At 45.2% G+C, this 24,028-nt stretch overlaps 1 protein-coding gene across 1 annotated transcript in view; it reads right to left on the reverse strand.

Moving 5' to 3' along the window:
- LOC128118689 (uncharacterized) overlaps positions 1-24,028 on the reverse strand; it is a 193,972-nt gene that overhangs the window by 60,598 nt on the left and 109,346 nt on the right. The window contains 3 exon segments of the mRNA XM_052751515.1: positions 13,143-13,281; positions 20,129-20,294; positions 21,618-21,735. Of these exon segments, the coding sequence (XP_052607475.1) occupies positions 13,143-13,281; positions 20,129-20,294; positions 21,618-21,735 (423 nt within the window).

Below are 24,028 nucleotides of genomic sequence, written 5' to 3' on the forward strand. Positions count from 1 at the left end.
TCACAAGCCAGAGTCATTTGGGAAGCGGGACCTCAGCTGAGAAGCCACCCCCCCCCCCCAGCAGACGGGCCGTGGGAAAGCCTGGGGTTCATTATTTTGACTGATGATTGATGGGGGAGGCCCAGCTCTCTGTGGGTGGTGCCATCCCTGGGCTGTGGTCCTGGGTCCTATAAGAAAGCAGGCTGAAGAGGCAGGTTGGCCTGGCGGTGGCTGGCACAAGCAGGCAGGCCCGGCGGTGGCTGGCAGAGGCAGGCAGGCCCAGCGGGAAGCGGCCAAAACACAGTTGCAATAAAGACCAGAAACTGAGCTATTACCCGCTGAAGAGTTAGTGAAAACAAGCTCTTAATCAAGAGCTTTGAACAGGGACGCCTTTAATCCCAACACCCGGGGAAGGAGCCATCTCCGTGGGACGGAACCAGAACGGATCTGAACACTCTGTCTGAGACCAACCAGGGCCCAGCTGCTGATCCTGCGAAACCCAACAACTTGGAGGTGTTGGTGAGACTACCCTGCTCAACTGAAATCCATCCGGGAGAGGATTCAGATCCCTACAGTTTGAAGTCTGAGGAAACAAGATCAGCTGAGGAGTTGACCAATGAGCAAAATATGACCTGAGAACACAGAAGAAGGCGCTGCCCAGCCACCAGATCACCAGAATCGTAAGTATACACTTCACCACTGAGATCAGCTGCTCCCAAAGAAACAGCCCAACAGCACGAATTTAACCAAGAACTTCTAGTGAACCAAGACTAAAAATTAGAACAAGAGAGGCGCTTTCAGACACAGACACCGCCTGCACTGAACAGAGGAAGAGATGAGTAGACGCCAGTGCAAAAATACAGGCAACAACATAAAGACCTATATGACAACATCAGAACCTAGTGATTCTACACCTGCAAGACCTGAACATACCAAGACAGAAGAAACAGAAGAAATCAATCCTAAAAATGACTTTAAGAAGATGATAGAGGTTCTTAAAGAAGAAATTAAAAAAAAAATTCCCTTAAAGAGGAAATGAAAAACTCTATTAAAGAAGAAATAAAAAATTCCCTTAAAGAAATGGAAGAAAAAATGAACAAAAAATTGGAAGAAATCAAAGAAAGCCAAGAAAAAGCAATTAAACAGATGAAAGAAACATTCCAAGATCTGAAAAATGAATTGAGACAATAAAGAAAATACATACTGAGGGAATGCTGGAAATAGAAATCCTGACTAAACTAACAGGAACTACAGAAACAAGCATAACCAACCGAATGCAAGAGATAGAACAGAGAATCTCTGACACTGAAGACACAATAGAGAAAATAGATTCATCAGTCAAAGAAAACACTAAAGCCAAAAAAGTCATAACACAAAACATCCAAGAAATTTGGGACACCATGAAAAGACCAAACCTAAGAATAATAGGGATAGAAGAAGGAGAAGAATACCAACTCAAAGGCACAGAAAATATATTCAACAAAATCATAGAAGAAAACTTTCCTAACCTAAAGAAAGAAATATCTATGAAGATACAAGAAGCTTACAGAACACCAAATAGGCTAGATCCCAAAAAAAGTCCCCTCTCCACATAATAATCAAAACACTAAACACACAGAACAAAGAAAAAATATTAAGAGCCACAAAGGAAAAAGACCAAGTAACATATAAAGGCAAACCCATCAGAATAACAGCAGACTTCTCAATAGAGACTATGAAAGCTAGAAGGTCTTGGACAAATCTTATGCAGACACTAAGAGACCATGGATGCCAACCCAGACTATTATACCCAGCAAAACTCTCAATCACCATAGGTGGAGTAAACAAAATATTCCATGATAAAACCAGATTTAATCAATACCTGTCCACAAACCCAGCCCTACAGAAAGCACTAGAAGGAAAAATCCAACCCAAAGAAGCTAAACACATCCATGAAAACTCAGGTAATAGATAATCCCACACCAACATACACCAAAAAAGGACAGCACAACACAACCACAAAAAATAACAGGAATTAATGATCACTGGTCATTAACATCCATCAATATCAATGGTCTCAACTCACCTATAAAAAGACACAGGCTAACAGAATGGATAAGAAAACAGGACCCATCCATCTGCTGCATACAAGAAACACACCTTAACTTCAAAGACAGACACTACCTCAGAGTAAAGGGCTGGGAAAAGGCTTTCCAAGCAAATGGCCCTAAGAAACAAGCTGGTGTAGCTATCCTAATATCTAATAAAATAGACTTCAAACTAAAATCAATCAAAAGAGATCAGGATGGACATTACATATTTATCACAGGAAAAATCCACCAAGATGAAGTCTCGATTTTAAACATTTATGCCCCAAATACAAAAGCACCCACATTCATAAAAGAAACACTACTAAAGTTTAAAACGCACATCAAACCCCACACATTAGTGGGAGATTTCAATACACCACTCTCACCAAAAGACAGATCTACCAGACTGAAACTTAACAAAGAAATAAAGGACCTAACAGATGTTATGACACAAATGGACTTAATAGATATCTACAGAACATTCCATCCTAATACAAAAGAATATACCTTCTTCTCAGCACCCCATGAAATTTTCTCAAAAATTGACCACATGCTTGGCCACAAAACAAATCTCAACAGATACAAAAAAATTGGAATAATCTCCTGTATCTTATCGGACCATCATGCCTTAAAGTTAGACTTCAACAACAACAAAAATTATAGAAAGCCTACAAACTCATGGAAACTGAATAATGCCTACCTGAAATATCAATGGGTCAATGAAGAAATAAAGAAAGAAATTAAAGATTTCCTAGAATTCAATGAAAATGAAAGTACAACATACCCAAACTTATGGGACACTATGAGAGCAGTGCTAAGAGGAAAATTCATAGCAGTAAATGAACACATAAAGAAGATGGAGCAATCCCATACCAATGAATTAATAGCACAACTGAAAGCTCTAGAACAAAAAGAAACGAACTCACCCAGGAGAAATAGATGCCAGGAAATAATCAAATTGAGGGCTGAAATCAACGAAATAGAAAACAAGAGAACAATACAAAAAATCAATGAAACAAAGAGTTGGTTCTTTGAAAAAAATCAACAAGATAGACAAACCCTAGCCAAATTAACCAAAAGGCAAAGAGAGAGCACCCAAATTAACAAAATCAGAAATGAAAAGGGAGACATAACAACAGACAACGAGGAAATCCAGAGAATCATCAGGTCATACTTCAAAAACCTGTACTCCACAATAATGGAAAACCAGGAAGAAATGGACAATTTTCTGGACAAATACCACACACCAAAATTAAATCAAGACCAGATAAACCATCTAAATAGACCAATAACCCCTAAAGACATAGAAACAGTCATCAAAAGTCTCCCAACCAAAAAAAGCCCAGGACCAGATGGTTTCAGTGCAGAATTCTACCAGACTTTCAAAGAACTAATACCAATACTCTTCAAATTGTTCCACACGATAGAAACAGAAGGAACACTACCAAACTCTTTTTATGAGGCTACAATTACCCTGATACCCAAACCACACAAAGATGCAACAAAGAAAGAGAACTACAGACCAATCTCCCTCATGAACATTGATGCAAAAATACTCAACAAAATATTGGCAAACCGAATCCAAGAATACATCAAAAAAATTATCTATCATGACCAAGTAGGATTCATCCCAGGGATGCAAGGATGGTTCACCATACAAAAATCTGTCAATGTAATACACCATATAAACAAAGAGAAAGAAAAAAAAACCACATGATCATCTCATTAGATGCTGAAAAAGCCTTTGACAAAATTCAACACCCCTTCATGATAAAGGTCTTAGAAAGATCAGGAATACAAGGAACATTCTAAACATAATAAAGGCAATTTATAGCAAGCCAACAGCAAACATCAAATTAAATGGAGAGAAACTCAAAGTGATACCATTAAATTCAGGAACAAGACAAGGCTGTCCACTCTCCCCATATTTATTCAATATAGTACTAGAAGTTCTAGCTAGAGCAATAAGACAACAAAAGGAGATCAAAGGGATACAAATTGGAAAGGAAGAAGTCAAACTTTCAATATTTGCAGATGATATAATAGTATACATAAGTGACTTCAAAAACTCTACCAGGGAACTCCTACAGCTGATAAACTCCTTCAGTAAAGTGGCAGGATACAAGATAAACTCAAAAAAATCAGTAGCCCTCCTATACACAAATGATAAAAGGGCTGAGAAAGAAGTCAGAGAAACATCACCCTTCTAATAGCCACAAATAATATAAAATACCTTGGGATAATACTAACTAAACAAGTGAAGGACCTTTTTGATAAGAACTTTAAATCTCTAAAGAAAGAAATTGAAGAAGATATCAGAAAATGGAAGGATCTCCCATGCTCATGGATAGGTAGGATTAACATAGTAAAAATGGCAATCTTACCAAAAGCAATCTACAGATTCAATGCAATCCCCATCAAAATCCCAACACAATTCTTCACAGACTTGGAAAGAAAAATACTCAACTTCATATGGAAAAATAAAAGACCCAGGATAGCTAAAAGAATCCTATACGATAAAACAACCTTTGGAGGCATCACCATCCCTGACCTCAAACTCTACTATAGAGCTATAGTAATAAAAACAGCTTGGTACTGGTATAAAAACAGACATACAGATCAATGGAATTGAATTGAAGACCCTGATATTAATCCATGCACATAGGAACACCTGGTTTTTGACAAAAAAGCCAAAACTATACAATGGAAAAAAGAAAGTATCTTCAACAAATGGTGCTGACATAACTGGATGTCAATATGTAAAAGACTACAAATAGATCCATATCTGTCACCATGCACAAAACTCAATCCAAGTGGATCAAGGACCTCAACATAAATCCAGTTACACTAAACTTAATAGAAAAGAAAGTAGGAAGTACTCTTGAACGCATTGGCACCGGAGACCATTTCCTAAATATAACACCAACAGCATAGACCCTGAGCACAATAACTAATAAATGGGACCTCTCGAAATTGAGAAGCTTTTGCAGGGCGAAAGACACGGTCAATAAGACAAAAAGACAGCCAATAGAATGGGAAAAGATCTTCACCAACCCCACATCTGACAGAGGATTGATCTCCACAGTATATAAAGAACTCAAGAAACTAGACATCAAAATACTAAACAATCCAATTAAAAAATGGGCTAAAGAGCTAAACAGAGAATTCACAAAACAAGAATCACAAATGGCTGAAAGACATTTAAAGAAATGCTCAACATCCTTAATCATCAGAGAAATGCAAATCAAAACGACTCTGAGATACCACCTTACACCTGTCAGAATGGCTATGATCAAAAACACCAATGACAGTCAATGTTGGAGAGGATGTGGGAACAAAGGGAACACTCCTCCACTGTTGGTGGGAATGCAAACTTGTACAACCACTGTGGAAATCAGTATGGCGGTTTCTCAGAAAATTAGGATCGAACTACCTCAAGACCCAGCCATACAACTCTTGGGCATATACCCAAGGAATGCTGATTCATACCATAAAGATAAATGCTCAACTATGTTCATAGCAGCACTGTTTGTAATAGCCAGAACCTGGAAACAACCTAGATGCCCATCAACTGAAGAATGGATGAAGAAAATGTGGTACATATACACAATGGAGTACTACTCAGCAGAGAAAAACAATGAAAGCATGAAATTTGTAGGCAAATGGATGGAACTAGAAAAAATCATCCTGAGTGAGGTAACCCAAACCCAGAAAGACAAACATGGTATGTACTCACTCATAAGTGGATTCTAGATATAAAATAAAGAACAATCAGACTATAACCCACAGAACCATGGAGGCTATATATATAGCATGGAGGTCCCTAGGACAACTGTGGCTTATAATAAATTTCGGTTTTACTCAATTACTGAGCAAGCCTCAATGAAACATCTCACTATTAAGATAAGAATACATACTGTATCAAGCTGATAATAGAAATATAAATAAATTAATTAATTTTAAACAATAAAAATAAAAGAAAAATTTGAAATATTAAACAAACAAACAAACATTTTACTAAAGTAAAAAAGGGAGAACTAGGGACTCATCATTCCTCTCCACATTCTATTCTTTCCTTTGTTTTATATATTTTTAATTTTATATCGGTGGATTCTGCTGGAGTTTATTGGTGGATTCTGCTGGAGTATCCGATGCAGATAAACACTGGAGGGCTCCTGTTGCAAATCACCCTCTGGAGCGATGGAAGGATCTTTCTACTAGCACGTGGAGGAGACCTGATCTAGTGTTGGCGAGGCCCCGGGGTTCTGTTTATGTCTTTCCTCAGGACAATGAGGTTTCTCTTTGGATTCCTGAGCACTGAACGCACCCTGTGGCTGCTGCTTAAGCCCAACATGACAGAGAACTAATGGGTCTTCATGAAAAAAATCTACCCTTCTGATGCCAATGGAGATTGAGAGCCCAATATTGCGAGCTTTGGCAAGCATTAATGTAAGCCTAGGAACTATAGCCATGAGGTTGGATTCTCCAGAAGAGCTGCCAGCTAAAGTCGTGCTGGGATCAAGAAAAATGGACCTTGGTGGTTCATGTTCCTGGAGTTGTATCCATGCCAGTGGATGTCCACACACCCCAGAAGAGAATTTGACATTGCTGTTGCCGCTGTTGCTGTTATAGCAATGGCGGCCACCGCTGCTACTGTTTCTGGGATTACCATTTCATAATTGCTTACTACAGATAGCACAGTGGAGACCCTGGCAACAAAAGTAGCTACCACAGTCAGTTAATCTTCCATTCTATTGGGCATGATAAATTTAATTCAGTAGTTATACACATCTCGATTGGCTTTGAAAATTATAAATTTATAAACTCAAGTTCCAGTTGCTTTTGGGATACTATCTTACAAGGACTCCAACATACAGTATGGCTCGTTAAGGAAGGGAATGGCTCAGTTGCCTTTAGCCTACTGGCTATGGGTGAGATAGGACCTCTGTCGGTCTTTCCTGTGTCGAACACACAGACTGCAAGCCCAGTGCCACTTTGAGATCTTTGGCAGCAGTTAACTCTGCAGCTCACACAGGATTGAGCCTGTATGATAATGAGTATTCAGAGATGGGTAATACCTGGGGGGCACTCACCAACCTAAGACAGAGCACTTGTGTGGCCTGGGCAGGCATCTCCATGACGGGTAAGGTGACCTGCTGATGTCCCATGCAACCCAAGTCAGAAGCTCATTTTTTAATAAAAGAGGGACCTGTAGGGCCCTGGCCCCCGTTTTGGGTAACTGTTGCCTTGCTTTTGGACCTTGACCTTGATATCCTCCCTATGCTAATTCCCTGCCAGGTTCCACCCTTCTGAATGCTTAAGGGACGTTCCTTGTCTGTGTATCCTGAATAATGGGCGTTAACAGCTTAGATGCAAGATTGTAAAACATCGGTAGCGAACTTCTACCCTCCGGGGTTCTCCCATTGTGCTGTAAGCCTGTATTTAAGACCTCTTCCTTCCTTCAATGAATGACATTTGGCATTTAAAATTAAAATATATATATATATATATATATATATATATATATATATATATATATATATATAATTGAATGAATACTGCGAATGTAATCTATGAATACCACAAATGTGATTAATATCATGAGTGTAATTAATGAAGATCATGAGTGTAATTTAAAAAATAAAAATAAAAAAATTAAAAAAAAAAAGCAGGCTGAGCAAGCCAGTAAACAACACTCCTCCATGGCCTCTGCATCAATTTCTGCCTCCAGGTTCCTGCCTGGAGTTCCTGTTGTGACTTCCCTGGATAAAGGACTATAAATTGCAAGCTAAAAAACAAAAACCTGGATGATGGACTATAAACTGTAAGCTAAAAAAACCCCTTTCCTCCCTAGCTGCTTTTGGTCATGACATTCTATGACAGCATAGGAACCCTAACGAAGACCATTATTTTCCTATTTTATCTACTCTTTTTGTTGTTGTTTTGTTTTGAAATAGGATCCGATATAGCTCAGGCTGGCTTTGAACTCAGTGTGTATGGAATGTCTGATCCTTGTACCTCCCAAGTTCTGGGCTTATGGCTTTGCACTACCTTCCCTATTTTTGTTGTGGAGGGACATGGTCTTCCTACATAGCTTTGTCTATCCTGGTATTCACTATGTAGCCCAGGCTGGCCTCAAATTCATAGCATCTGTCCTCCCTCAGACTTCTGAAATTACAAGAATGTGCAACCACATCTGACTAGCATCCCCCTCCCTCCCCCCTTTTTTCCCCTGAGGCAAGGTCTCACTGTTTTACCCTGGCTGTCCTGGAAATGCTCTTAGACCAGACTAGCCTCGAACACACAGAGATCCACCTGCCTCTGCTTCCCGAGTGCTGGGATTAAAGGAGTGTGCCACCACACCAGATGAATTTTCCTATTTTTAAAGAAAGTTTACCACGACATCTAACCCTGAACTGCAGGAAGGGACAAGAGCTGTGGGATCAGGTAGGATGTGTGAGCACAAACTCTGCCATAACAGCCCATGTGTCCCCGATCGAGTTACAAAACACCTCTGTATTTCTCTTTCCTTTTCTGTAAAGGGAGTAAAAATCACACGTAGCCCACAGACTTGGCACACAGCAGTGACCCAACCAAAGCTAAGCCCCCACCCTCCCTCATCTCATCCTGTTTTTAAGGCTCCGGTTCAAACAAACAAACAAACAAAATAAAAAGAGGGGGAAAAATAAAGAAGAAAGAGCAAAAAATAAAAAATGAAATAAAAAGAGAGAGAGAGAGAGAACATGACGTTTTCTTTAGTTACATTCCTTTAGGCAAATATATGGGCGTGTGCTGCATTGTGACTTTGGAAATGCTGAAATGGACTGGCCTCCCTGTGACAAGTCACTCAGGCCCTCTGTTGGCAAAGCCTGGCCGAACCCCTCTGTAAGCGTTACAGTTCTGAGGGGAAAGGTATCCTGGCAGTCGGGAGCCAAGGAGTACCACAAAGTCACACCACACACAAACCTTACGTGAGAGATCTATTGAGAGTCACAGGAGTGTGGCTGCCTCTGCTGGGAGAGAAGCGGCAGAGAACCGAGCAGGAGACAGGCTTTAGAGAGGGTTTCTTGGGGTGGGAGGTGGCGGCAGAGCTTTCCAGGGTGGCCTGGGTTTGGTGGGATTTTATGGTCTGATCTTAGGTTCTCTGTCTCTGTAGAGCAAAGCTTGGCTGCCTGCATCTTGAGGGGCAGGGCCTGGCCACTTGGCGACCCTCAATCAGAATCTGCCCAGCACAGCTTATGAACACACTCAAGACGCCATGGCGGGAACCAATGAGAAGGCTCAATGGGTCTTAGCCTGGAGAGCTGAGTTCCACCCCCAGAACCCATATATGACTTGGGCACTTACCACCTGCCAATAAATCATAAAAACAAGTCTCTCTGCAGCCCAATACAACATCCAACTCTTCAAACATTCCTGCCGCACCCTGTATGCTTCTGTATCAACACACGGCTGGAGGCTCCTAGGAGGCCTACCCCACCTCAGGGGAGAGGGCTGCCAGTAGCCGGATACCGGGCAAGCTGCTTTAGACCAGGACCTCAGAGAGTGATGGACACTGAGGATGTGCACTGGAGCTCTTCCCTCGAGGCCAGAATATGACAAAACCTGCCTTGGCAGGCAGGGCACAGTTAAGGCTCTGCGCTTCTCCAATGCTAGAGACTGGGGCCATGGCCTTGCGCCCAGCCCGTGTCCCGTGAAACTCCCAGATGGTCTTAAGTCGCATGGTGACATCTGAATGATTAGAAGCACTTAAACCAGACCAGCATAAAAATCAGACTAAACTTTAAAATGAAGCAAAACTAAAGAAGAGGAGCCAGAAGCCGACGCTGCTCCATGCGTGTGCACTGGAGCTCCTAAAGGAGGCTTGGAGTCGGCACATCCTCGGACATCTTTCCATTTCTCCTCCCAGTCACCCCGAGTGGCAACAGTACATGACTGTTCCATCCTGTTTTACAGGGTACCTCTGAAGGACTTCTCCCTGCTCCACACCCAAACTGCAAAGGAGTTCTGTTTTGGAGCTCAGAGGACGGCAAACTTTTGAGCCAAATGGTTATTATCCATGGCTGTATAGATCCTATCCCATCCCGGGGCTGGAGTGGTTACTCCACAAGTAAATGGGCCCGAGCTGGGCATGAGGGCACGTGTGTAAACCTAGTGCTTGTGATGATCGGGAGTTTGATGGACGCCTGGGCTACAGAGTAAGGACTTGTCTAAAAACCAAAATAAAAATAAACAAAAATAACTAAATAACAGGCCTGGATTTCTTAAGAAAAACTTTATTTGTGGATACTGAAATAAGAAATTCATGGTTTTTTTTTTTTTTTGGAGGGGGGATGTTTGTTTGCTTTATTTTGAAACAAGGTCTCACTGTATAGTCTTGGTTAGCCTGGAACTCACTATGCGAACCAGGCTGACCTTGAACTCAGAGAGATCCACTCGCTTCTGCCGCCTGAGTGCTGGGATTAAAGGCAGGCACTACCATGTAATTTTCATATGTCACTAAATACTATTTTCTATTGATTTCCCCCAGCAATTTAAACATGTGAAGTCCATACCCTTAGCCAGGGGCTACACAAAGACAGGCATATGCCAGTAGCAGAGTCTGCCATCTCCTGAGTTACAGGGACATGACTGGCCTGAAACACCCCTTCAATTCAACCATTCACACTCAAGGAAAATGCTTGCCTTACCTAGCACTACAGATAAATTTGACGCTCAGTCACATCATGGACCAGGAGTTTGATAAATCCTCAATGGACAGAGGTAAATGTTGGGCCTAGACAGTATGACTCTGACCTGTTAGGGGACAGCCACAGATTTTCACCAAGCTTTTCCCTACTGCCCTCCAGGGCAGGTGGGAAGGGTAGTGTGAAATACGTCAGGCAACCCCATCTCTGTGTCTCTGTTATGTGGGTAAGAGGGTGGTGATGGGCAGCTTTACAGGGCCATTGTCCTGTACCCCTCCTGTTTCACCGAGTCTTTGGAAGCATGCTCCCCTCATTCCAGGAAAGAGTCTACAACCTCCTTTGCAAACTCAGGAGGAGCCTTTACCATCCAGGAGCAGATCTTTCCCTGGGTCAAAGAGCCCTGCTTGCTCAGGTACAATCTGAGCTGGTCCAAGGAACTTTACCCGGGTCCTGTCTCCTGAAGATCTAGACACTTTCAGCACTACCTCAGATGATGGAGAGGGTAACATTGCTCTGTCCGCCTTTCTTTATCCCTTCTGAGTCCCCTTCTTGACCATGCCGCTGCCCAGGAACTACCACAGTTCACAGGTTTTGAAGCTAACCCTCCTAAGGCTCTGATTCTAGTGTGTAAATTCCACACGCACTCAGCAGGAAGTCTATGGGGAGAAAAAAAAAAGACCAGGAAGACGGACCAAATAAAGAATGCCAGGTGTGCCTCCTGGGTGGTTTCCTCTGAGAAAGACCTAGAATGCAGGCACCAGACACTTTGTCCCCACTGTCCTGGCCACACAGTGCAGAACAACACACGTGTGGAGAAGCAGAGCGGTTTCCCTAGACAGAGCCCTGGATGGCTGGAACCATACAGGATGTGTGGAGGATGATCCTGTTCCTCCACAAATTTCTTATGATTTCTATCTTGGGCCTGAAAGACATGGAGGCTCATGCCTGTAATCTTGGTATTTGGAAGGCTAAGCTTTGTGGAAGTTCCAGAAGAACCCAGGTTAGAGTAAAACCTGTCTCTAAAACAAAAACAAATGGCAAAGCAAACCAAAATGAAAAGGCACAAACAAACAGACAAACCCTTTTAGGCTTTCAGAGTTCAGAGGTCAACTCAGTGCCGTACTCAGCGGCCATCTTGACGTGCACAGCCTTCACGGCTGACAAGCTCAACTAGGCTACAGCCCCGAAGCTGTTTGTCAATGAAAAGTAAAAAAGTCAACAGGAAGTCCTGCACTGCTAAATTTATAGTCTAAATCCAGGAATCGTTGGCAGAAAAAAGCAAATGCAAAGTAGAAAAACATGTTCATTCAGTATAATCCCACAACTCTGTTCTCTACGGATGCTTTATGCTAAAGGTGGGAAACACTTGTAATTCTCTGGCCCAGCCCAGCCCTTTGGAGTCCTGTTTGGCTGACTACTCACACTGGAGATGGATTGGAAGAAGTTGGTAAATTTTGGTAATTTAAGAATAACTGCTGCTGGGTTGGGGCCGGAGTCGGGGAGGTGGCTCATGACTGTAATCCTAGCCCTGGAAGACTGGTCCAAGTTCAAGGCTGGCCTGGTTTACAAAGCACATTCCAGACCAACAAGGGCTACAAATAAGACTTTGTTTTCAGACAAAACAAGAGAATAATCAGAGTTGGGCTGGAGAAATAGTTGGGCCACTCAGGAGGCTAAGACAGAAAGATTGCAAGTTCAAGGCCTGCTTTGGCTATATAGTAAGTTTCAGGATTTCCTGAGCTGCATAGCAAGATACTAGGGTTTTGTTCTTGCTGCCCTTTGCTCTAATTAAAAACAGCAAGCACCTCCGCACCCCCCCCCCCCAAACCCAGGGGTGCTCAGGCCCGACTCATTTTCTTTCTCATATAAAACATTTTCTGGAAACATGAATATTAGTCCAAACTCAACTCAAATCCAACAGAATCACAATAAATCAGGCAAATAAAACTTTTGTAAGCAGAATACTTGAGGAGATGGTTCCTACAAGATCAAGGTAGATTTACTTAAAAATCAATCCCTGAAGCTAGTTCTCTGAGCTTCAAGTGAACGGTGAAAGTTGTCCCTTTGAAAGGCAGAGCTGAAAAGGCAAAATTAACTTTTCAGAATAATGATCTTCAGAAGTACAAAAGTTGGACTCCCTACAATACAAACTCAATACTAAAAGTAGCAATTGTTACACAGACTGTTTGGAAATGGTCTTTAAAAACCTCAGGAATACTGGGGCAGATTCCACACAGACAGGCTTTGCAGGAACCATTTGGAAGCCAGCCATCCTGCTGGATCTGTCTGTAGCCTATTTTAGGCTCCTTATCTAATCTTGCTAACTGCGGCCTCCCTGAACGGGGCCTCAGCAAGCACCTGCTCAGCAGACTCTCCCTGGCAGCAACGGCAGCTCTGCCGCCCTTACCGGAGGAGATGTCTCATTGCGGCATCAAACTGAAGCCACGTCACCTCCCTTCGGAGGAGGAGGGCCTGGGCCACCTGGCTCGGGTCCTGGGGCCTCTGGAGACTGTCAATCATTTTCTGCAGTTCTTGAAGCTCAGACCCTAGAATGTGAGAAACCCTGGAGTCAGACAGTGTGAAATACAGGCTGCCATAGCCAACACATCAGACCTGCCTTTCACCTCCAGAGCTAACTTGTCACCCAAACGGACTTCCTTTGTTTGTGGATGTGCTAATTATATGTTTTGCAAGACCAGCAGCTCTAGAAACCAAGGTCTGATTTAGCTTCTTTCCTTCCTCTGGAAGATAGACACACACACCACACCACCCCCCACACCCTGCACTTTAGCACAGTATGTTCATACTGTTGAAAGTTTTCAATCTGCCAAGCCATGGTCTCAAAATAGAATGAAATAGAAATGACATGGGATGGGCAAGTCCTCAGGATACCCACAAGGACTTGAAGTTACCGTCAGCTACAGACCACATTCACTGTGTGTGTGTGTGTGTGTGTGTGTGTGTGTGTGTGTGTGTGTGTGTATGTGTGTGTGTGTGTGTGTGTGTATATATATATATATATATATATATATATATATATATATATATATATTCTTGTTTTATGTACCTTGATATTTTTGCCTGTATGTATGTCTGTGTGAGGGTATCAGATCTTGGAGTTACAGACAGTTGTTAGCTGCCATGTGGGTGCTGGGAATTGAACCCTGGTCCTCTAGAAGAGCAGTCAGTGTTCTTAACTGCTGAGCCATCTCTCCAGTCCCCACTCATTTTCATTATTTTGCCATTGGAATCAGCCTTTCTTTGTCACCAGTGTGTGGACTGAAAGACTCAAGAACTAGAGAGCCACTAAAAAGATGGCATGTATACATACATGCACACACACATACATGTGCATGTGTGTTCATGCATAAGCTTCTAGGAGATTCTAGTCATTTTAGGGACTTTGCTTATTTCTTGGAACCTTTACTACAAGAGAAGGATCCATATAATGAGTGCCCTCAACCTCGAGATGAAACTGGAAATGGGAGCTTTTCGGAGCACTCAGGCAGGGTTGAGGAACCCGGCCTGCACATGGACTCGGGCCGTTGGCTCGAGGTGGGAATAAGTCAGATGAAATAGGAGATCTCAGCCAAAACCAACACTTAGGGAGCACGGCAGGCCTGTGTGTTCAGGGCTCACTGACTATCAGCCTATCCAAGGAGGTCTGTCAGCTTCCTGTGATGGGGACGGCTGTGAAGCATGGCCACTGCTCCCCCACAGGCAGTCAAGACAGGCGTCACTCAAGGGCGTTGATGTGGTTGCTCTCTCTGGGTGGCTACTCCCAACCCAAGCAGCCTTCCTCCTACCTGGCCAGTGCTAGACCTCCTCAGCATTTACACACTAGGAAAGCAGAGGACTGTGGGAACGAACAGGGAAGCTGTCTGTGAGAGTCTGAGTGGGGTGGTTCCAGGTTTGAGAAGGGCTGCCAATGCTTGCAACATTTTCATGTGACTTTAGGAAAGATGACTAATCCAGACTCGGTAACCATTTACTGTTTTACACATGACAGACAGATAGTTGGGGGTTTTCCCAATCAATAATAGGGTCCAATCATATTTCTTAAATGAGTCCTCTAAATATGATGGCTCCATTGTGCTACAAAGAAGTTCCCACTGAAAGGGAAGTAGCCGTAACATAAACAGCAGAACTTTTGGGGTGCACAGCAGGAAAAGGGGTGACCACTGAATGTCATTTGCTCGTGGCATGTGGTTTTGGTCTACAAGCAACACATCCTCAGGCAAGTGGCAACCAAGCAAAAGTGTTTAGTCCTCTGTGGTAGCATGTAAAAAAGGAAAATATAAAACTCCCTATACCCTAGGATTAAAGTATTTGGGCTCAGAGAACCAGGGAGGGAAGGTAAATAAGACCAGCACACTCGGGTGTTTGGGTCGCGATGATTTTCTCATTTGCTTATGTCCGTTGTTGTACTGCCTCTACTCCTCTGCTCGTCATCAAAACACTTGTGTGTGGACGAGAATCAACTAAACACGGTCAGAGGCTGGAATTAAAAACCTGTAATACTGGAACTGCCAGAGGACGCTGGGCCATAAGTACAGGCAAGGGCTGAACAGGACTCCAACAGCACAGAGAATATCCACAGAATTGACAATTATACGATATGAAGAACCTGCCCGGCAAAGGGAGCCGTCGGCAAAGCAAACAGCCCACAGAAGGTAGAAAGTCTTTACCAGCCGCACTTCAGAATATAGAAACTGCAAAAATTAAACACTGAGAAAATCCACTGCCAATTAATAGACCAGTGACTGGACTGAACACAGTTCTGAAATGGTCATAAGTAGTTTTTAAAATGATATTCAGCATCCTTAGCCACCAGGGAAATGCAAGTTAAACTAGACTAAGAATCCATCTCACCCTAGTCAGAATCGCCAACACTGAGAAAGCAAATTCTGGTGAGATCCGGGGGAGAAGAAATCCTATTCACTGCTGGTGGACCGGGAAAGCCGCTGTACACATCAGGATGAAGGTTCTCAAAACGCTGAACATAGGATTACCCTGTGACCCAGTTGTATGGCTCCTGAAGATGGACCCAAAGAACTCTGTACGCTGCTACAGAGACTTGGAAATCATGCTGATTGATGCCCTGCTCACAATAGCAGGATGTATATTGTAGACCAGCTGTCTACAATAGGTGTGCAGATAACGAAAACGTGGTAGATATACACCATTTTATTCAGTTGTGGAGAAATATGAAATTGGAAAAAACAGATGGATCCAGAAATTACTACATTAGCTGAGGTGACCCAGACTCAGAAAGACAAATATCACGTGACCTCTCTCATATGCAAAGCACATATATATACATATATATGTATATATGTGGTTGATATATTGTGCACCCCAATAACCTATCTAGGGGTCAGAGAACAGAACAGCCACTATATTAAACATAGGTTTAGGCAGTGGTAGCACACGCTTTTAATCCTAGCATTCCGGAGGCAGAAATCCGTCTGGATCTCTGTGAGTTCAAAGCCACACTGGAAACAGGCGGGCATGGTGACACACACCTTTAATCCCAGGAAGTGATGGCAGGAAGCAGAAAGGTATATAAGGCGTGAGGACCAGGAACTAGAGGCTTTTTAAGCTTTTAGACTTTTAGCAGCAGTTCAGCTGAGATCCATTTGGATGAGGACTCAGAGACTTCCAGTCTGAGGAAACAAGATCAGCTGAGGAGTTGGTGAGGTGAGGTTAGCTGTGGCTGGTTCTGTTTCTCTGATCTTTCAGTGCTCACCCCAATACCTGGCTCCGGGTTTGTTTTTATTAATACGACTTTTTGAGTTTCATGTTACTTATGTATATATGTATGTATGTATATAGTGGGTGTGTGTACATACGTGAGTGTGGGTCCAGGTCAGCAAACTGGAAAGGGGATCATGAGAAAAGGAAAAAGAGACCTTCAGGAGAGGAGGAAGAGCATACGTGTGACATCTAAGGGGAAAGGAAAATCTATTACTTTTTAGGACACAATTAAAACGTCACAGACTAAAACACAAATGAAGCCAGGTGTGCTGGCGAGCACGCAGCACCACACCCTCGATCCCAGCACTTGGGAGGCAGAGGCAGGCGGGTCTGTGTGAGCGTAGCTGTGTGTTGAGATGCAGCTGGCTACTGTGCGGCTGTCCTGGTGCAAGTTCCTCCCTCTGCCCCCTACTGACTTCATTGTTTCCTTCTTCAGCAGGGACTGGATGCCCGGGAAGAGGACGTGGCAGGTGTGGGCGGGGAGAGCAGCCTGGGGATGCGGGTGGAGTGGAAGGTGGCAGAGGACCCAAGAAACATCGGGAAAGGAAAGGAAGTTTGTCTTTTCTCCAGAGGAGGGTTCTGCGTGGTGAGTCTCCTCCCTCTCCGCCCCCTCCACACACTCACAATGGAGGGGGAGAACAGAGAGGGAGAGTATATTAACTGTGTTTGGGCTCTAATGGGCCCTTTGATCTTTGGCAAAGAAAATTCAGGGTAACCCCTCCCCCCACTTTGCTCCCATGCTTGACACTGACTCCAAAGGGAATGGCTGCTTGTTGAGAAAGGAAAGAATTTGGCAGGGTCCACAGAAGCTCCCAGTTTGTCAGGATGTCTTCCTTTGGTCACCGGGGAGGACCATAAGCCCTTATCCAAGTACCCTTTAAAAAATACTTTCAAGTGTGGAAGTCCACGGAAGTCATTTTATCTACCTCCACTGGAATTCCCTCTCACACCTTGGTTCTCCTGCCTCCTCTGGGGTCTGGGCAGGAGCTATGCAGCCCAGAAGCCTCTTAGGAAGACGAATCTTTGTGGAATTTTTGTCCTTTTTCACTTAATTTGCTCTTCATTTATTTTCAGCAAATCAGAGCATGCAAAACTTTGCATATATTCCCCTGAGCACATTTTTCCCCTTTACTTGCAATAAGCGAAGTGTGCAGTCTCTAAATGACACCTCAGAAAACCCGAGCTCCGCACAGCTCCATGAGTTCCGCACAGCTCCGTGAGCTCCAGGTTTGTGGTCCACCAGCAGCAAGGACACGAATTCCTTCGTTCTGAACTCTAGGTCCTCGGTGACCTCCCCATCTCCACGGACCCTCAGCGGCACGATGATGGGCTGACGGCCTAGGCCAGTGTCTCTTTCTTGTCTGGCTGGGAGGACCCTCCCTGTTTTCTCCACTGAGTTGGTTAGGGCAATTGGCACTCTTGGCCCCAGCTACAGGAGGGACTCCCTGGGCAGCAGTCAATTGGAAACGTGGCTCTGGCTGTCTCAGACTCTAGCAACAGGATGGACATTTTTCATGGCCCAACCTCTTTTCTCCTGACCCTCTGAAACCAAGCACCCACAGTTTTCCAGACCCCCCCCCCATCACCACCACCAAGAGTATGCAGCGTAGCATGTTCTGAATAAATCCCAAGAGCCCCTATATTAGGAAGGGCACTTGGGTGTGGCTTTAATCTTGGGTTGCGTGGCGCCTTTAAGACTTGGGGTGTCCCCAGTTGAGATCATTAGCCTGAGACAGTTCCAAACTTCTTGATGAGTCAATGCCAACATCAGCTTCTCCTGTGTCTTCACCTCAGCCAGACAGTCGGCACCCTCCTACATCACCATGACGCCCTTCCCTGTGCCCTGAATTAGAATATCCAGATTTCGCCTGTGTGCATTAGCATGATGCAGGTCTACTAGCCACCAGCTCCAGGGTCCCTTTCAAACACATTCCCTTTGAGTCACAGCTGGAAGGGGACAGACTCAGATCATCTCACACTTGTTTTTAAAACTAATCGATCTAAACAGGCTAATCACCTCATGCCTTAGGTTCATCTCACTTTCTAAAATTCCTGGCGACTATGTTACAGGACTTGATTTTAATTGGTCAGTACCCACATAGCTGGTAGCTTAATTGAGTACAAGGCAAATGACTAGAATGAAATCAGTCTCTGCTTCCAATAAGTCCTATCTACTTTGTAGAAGATTCTTTTGTTGAGCGGGGGAGCTAAGAATGTTCACTGCTCCTCTGGAGGACCTGAGTTCAGTTCCCAGCACTCATGTGCTCTCTACAAGTACCTGTAACTCCAGTTCCGGGGATCTGACACCCTCTCGTGGCTTCGAAGGGCACCACATACATGTACCATACCCCTCACACCCCTAACACACACACACACTCACACACACACTTTCTCTCTCTCTCTCTCACACACACACTCACACACACACAACTCTCTCTTTCACACACATACACACACACACACACACACACGTGAGGTATGTGTGTTAGCGTGTCCATGTGGGTACAACTGTATGTGAACCTGGGCCACAGGTCAAGTTGGATGGTGTTCCTCCAGTTCCATCTATCTTACTTTTCAAACAGGTTTCTCACTGCCCTGCTGTTCTCCGATTGGGCCGGATAGGATGGCCAAGGAGCCCCGAGACCCACCTGTCTGTGTCTCCCCTGCACTCGGAACACAAGCTTTTTTTAACGTGGGTCTCAAGTCTTCATGCTTCAGGGCAAGCCCTTTACAGACAGACCCGTCTCTCTGGCCTCTGTTGCGTCGTATCTTATCACTACTAGACACATTGAGAAACCATCTTATGACCTAATGCCCCTTTGCTGATTAGAACAGAAATGAAAGCCTCCCGAGTTCTTATCAGTCAGGTGGTTCTGAGCTATCAGGCTATCAGTGTCTTCACCATGGGTGCTTGAGTAGGACCTTGTCATGGGGGTTATGAGGACTATCAGTGTCTTCACCGTGGGTGCTTGAGTAGGACCTTGTCATGGGGGTTATCAGGATAATCAGTGTCCTCACAGTGATGCTTGGGTATGACCTTGTCATGTGGGTTATCAGGACAATCAGTGTCCTCACCGTGGATGCTTGAGTAGGACCTTGTCATGGAGTTATGAGGACTATCAGTGTCCTCACAGTGAATGCTTGGGTAGGACCTTGTCATGGGAGTTATCAGGACAATCAGTGACCTCACAGTGATGCTTGGGTATGACCTTGTCATATGGGTTATCAGGACTATCAGCGTCTTCACCATGGGTGCTTGGGTAGGACCTTGTCACGTGGGTCACGAAGAAGAGGAGGGAAAAGGGAATGAAAACAATCTTTAGAGTGGCCGTAAGCATCCTTACATAGACTTCAATCCAGAGGAGAGCTCTCTGAGACCCTACCCCACTTTATGGATGGGCAGAGATGCAGGGAGTAAAGTGGCAAAGGCAGGGTCCAAGCTGGGTCTCTGGACTCCTGACTTTCTGGTGAGCCTAAGAACATGGAACCGATCAGCAGGCAGTGTGCAACAGGACTTTTCCTGAGTCCTTCCGATTGTCACGAGGAGACACAGTCCCAGGTTTCCAATATTTACAGCTTCTTAGAATGGCCACTGAACAGGTCTGGGGATTCTCACCATGGCTGCTAGTTACTTACCAATACCCTCGGCGCCTCCCCAGTCACTCCTCACAGGGTGAGGGCTTAGAGGAGCGTCGAAGCATGCTGGGCAATCACCAAGTTTGGCAAAACTGAAAAGGTAGGCCACAATGTCGTGGAGAGAAGCTACCAGCTGGAGAGTCAGCTTCAGGGCTCTGAAAGCTGCCTGTGGGGAGAAGCAACACAAGAAAAATGGTTTCAGGAACTTCCTAAGAGGCCTATGCACCGCTTGAGAGAGACTAGGCAAAATAGGCTTAAGCAGGCACACAGTGGTCCCTCAGTATCCACAGGGCTTGGCTTCAGGGTGCTGCAGTACCATCACGTACAGGTGCTCAAGTGCCCGACGTGACATGGGACAGCTTGTCTGCTTTACCTACGTAGAGCCTCCTGGGGACGTTTAACCATCCAAAGATACTTATAATATCTGTACGGGAATAGTACAAACACAATTCTCCTCAACTGTTTTTGACCAGCGGTTGAATGATGCAGAAACTGTGGTACCAAGCGCAGGCCATGCTTAAGCAAACATTTTCACAGTGAGCCCAGGATAATAAGCGAGAAAAAGAAAACAACAAACCTATTCATGAGTCGCCCTGCACTCAGACAAAGGCACCGCTGTGGGGTTAAAGCACCATGTTTCTGTTTAAAATCACCACAGCCGTGAACACATCAGTGTGCTAGTCTGACTATCCTGTGAATCACGGGCTCACAGCAGGGGCACCCACTCACAGTGTTGTTCTGAGCATCTATAACTGAGGTGGGGGTCTTTATAGTCCTAAAGAAAATTCAGAATAGTCCCCAAATGCCATATGCAGCAGGACACCCCAGCACAGGCTTTCATTTCCATACCGATTTTCTAACGGTTCTCAATGTTATTCTCAGTCATAAAGTTGGAGAGAAAAACCCTTAACAACTGCAGCCTGTCAGATGTGGTGGCACATCGCTGTCATCCAACCCTTGGAAGGGATAGCAGCAGGACTGACGCGAGTTCCAGGCCAGCCTGGCCTAGGTGGTGAATTCCAGCCCCGTCAGGCCTTTCTAGTGTGATTCCCAAAGAACGGTCCAAACAAAACAAAAACCCCCTCAGGCAGCTGGACATAGTGTTACACACTTGTTGCCCTTGTACACCTGGGAAGCCAAGCAAGGGAAGCTCACGTTCAAGGTCACCCTGGGCCACGTGGTGAGACTGTTTAACACAGCCCAGGGGTTACTGTCTTCTGCTAACCTCGGGGCTGACTAAAGTGGGGTTTTGTTGAAGGGCTGAGAGGAAACTGAGGAGGAATACCAGAAGCCCAAATGAGTGTTCCTCAGCGGCCTGGAAAAACAGAGCTCAGGAACCAACGAGCCTCAAGGGCAGAAGCGTCAGGAGCTGTGAAAAGCCTCGGTGATCAGATATCACAGAAAAATGCCCCCCTCACTGTGATCAACCCTGGGACCTAAAGCGTGACCAGCGTGTCCCCTCTGGCACTCACACCGAAAATCCACAAACCTTCTCTGGCAGCGTTTTGAACATAAGCAGCACTTCGGAAGGATGGGGAATAAACCATAAGTTGAGGAAGACTCTTCCGTCAGCTGACAGCAGACTTCGAGGCCGAGGCTGAAAACCCCTGCAGGGGGAGAGGAAAGGGCCCCATAGCACAGCCAGGATCCCACAAGCCGGAGGCCTGCCCCGTGGGAAGGGCCCCTGTGGGCCCAGCACCCACGCCCAGCCAGCAGCCCGCCACCCCCAGGTGGCCAGAAGGACTTATAAATATCGTATAAATAATTCATCAGGACAAGGAACCGAGGGGCCTGATTTTAGCCTGAGCTGTATGGGAGGGAGGAAGCGTGGGCATGGAGGGAGGGGACCTGTGTTAAGAAAGGAAAGAAATTAGATGGCCGGCCTCATACTGGGTGCTACATATTTTATGCCACTTAATGTCTTGACGATCTATTTTGGTCCCTGTTTCACGGCTGAGGAAATTGAAGCTTTGCGGGTGAAGTAGGTCCTGCCTGCCAGCTCCTGAGGCCAAGTTAGCATTTCAGTGCACATCTGCCCAGCTCCAGAGTCCTCTCAGGCTCCGGTCAGCTCTCTCTTCCTTCCCTGCCTGCCTGCCGTGTTTGCGTTAAATAAGGAGATTCTGGTAGAAATGCAGCAGTCCGTCTGGGGAAAGGAAGCTGACATAGAATTCTCTTCAGAAGATTCAGCTTGTTAGAAGAAAGGGCTGTGGGGACACTACCCAGCCTGGGATGGGCAGGAAGGGAGAACAGTAGATGGATGGTAGAGTCAGATGGGATGGGGGCGGGGAAAGAAAGGTAACCCTTTACAACTTCATGGGGGGGGGAAGAGGGGGAAGAGGGGACAGGATGGGGGTGGGGAAGGAAAGGAAACCCTTTACAACTTCATGGGGGGAGGAGGAAGAGGGGAAAGAGGAGGGGATGGGAGAGGGGGAGGGAAGGGAGGTGTGGAGGTGTGGCCTAGTCACTTCAGGCTGTGGGATCTGGCTTCCAGAGTGAACACTATTATTCTGAGAGACAGGCTGGTATTCTAACAGTTTCTTGCCAGGTTCCTAGACCCTGACCTTGGCCTTCTGTTTTTCTTTCCCCAAACACCAACACCACATCACTTTTAGGCAGTCTCCTTGTTGCAGGCTTATAGACAAGTGCAGATCTATCTGTTTAAGGATGCACAGAAGTGGGTTGGGGATTTAGCTCAGTGGTAGAGCGCTTGCCTAGCAAGCGCAAGGCCCTGGGTACGGTCCTCAGCTCCAGAAAAAAAAAAAAAAAAAAAAAAAAAAAAAAAAAAAGCCAATGGCGGTGGTGGCGGCACACGCCTTTGATCCTAGCACTTGGGAGGCAGAGGAGGCGGATCTCTGTGAGTTCGAGGCCAGCCTGGGCTACAGAGTGAGTTCCAGGAAAGGCGCAAAGCTACACAGAGAAACCTGTCTCAAAAAACCAAAATAAATAAATAAATAATAAGGATGCACAGAAGCCCAGGTACCTGGCTTAACAGAATGTCATCCACCCTTGGACCCTCCCTAGTGGCTCCCAGGGTAACCTTCTTGAATTTTACATTAATCAATGCCTTTACATTATTATTATTAAATTTATTCATTTATTTCATATCCCAAACCACAGTTTCCCTTTCCTTCCCCCCATTCCCTCCCCTACCTACCCTCTACCCCCCATCCACTCCTCCTCTGTTTCTGTTCAGAAGGGGCAGGCCTCCCATGGGTGTCAACAAAGCATGGTATACCAGGTTGAGGTAGGACTAAGCTCCTCCCCTTGTGTTAAGGCTGAGCAAGGGAACCCAGTATGAGGAATAGGGTCCTGAAAACCAGCCAAAGCATCAGGGACAGGCTCTGCTCCTACCGCTAGGATTCCCACAAGTAGATCAAGCTACAAATGGTCACACAGATGTAGAGGGCCTAGGTCAGTCCCATGCAGGCTCCCTAGCTCTTGGTCCAAGTCAGGGGTGTCAAGGTCATCACAAGGGAGCCCACAGAATCAACTAACCTGGGCTCATAGGAGCTCAGAGACTCTGGGCCTTTACGCTTTTATGAAATGATTCTATTTTATGCATGTGAGTGTTTTGCCTGAATGGGCGTATGTGTACCACATATATGCCTGATGCCCATAGAGGCCGGAAGAGAGCACCCAACCCCCTGGAAGTGGAGTTATGGATGGTTGTGAGCCACCAGGTAGGTGCTGGGAATGAAACCCAGGTCCTCTGCAAGAGCAACAAGTGCTCTTAACCAGTAAGCCGTCTCTGTAGCTCGAATCAATACCTTTTGAGATGGCTCAGGAGGCAAAAGCCCTTGTCACTCACGCCTGGTGACCTGAACTCCATCCCTAGAACCCACAGGAAAAAACAACAACAGATTCGTGGCCTGCATCTGCAGTCCCAGCATCCTCCAGTGT

The sequence above is a fragment of the Peromyscus californicus genome, unplaced genomic scaffold (genome assembly GCF_007827085.1).
Source record: "Peromyscus californicus insignis strain IS unplaced genomic scaffold, ASM782708v3 Scaffold_22__1_contigs__length_63687245, whole genome shotgun sequence".
Taxonomy (NCBI): Eukaryota; Metazoa; Chordata; class Mammalia; order Rodentia; family Cricetidae; genus Peromyscus; species Peromyscus californicus.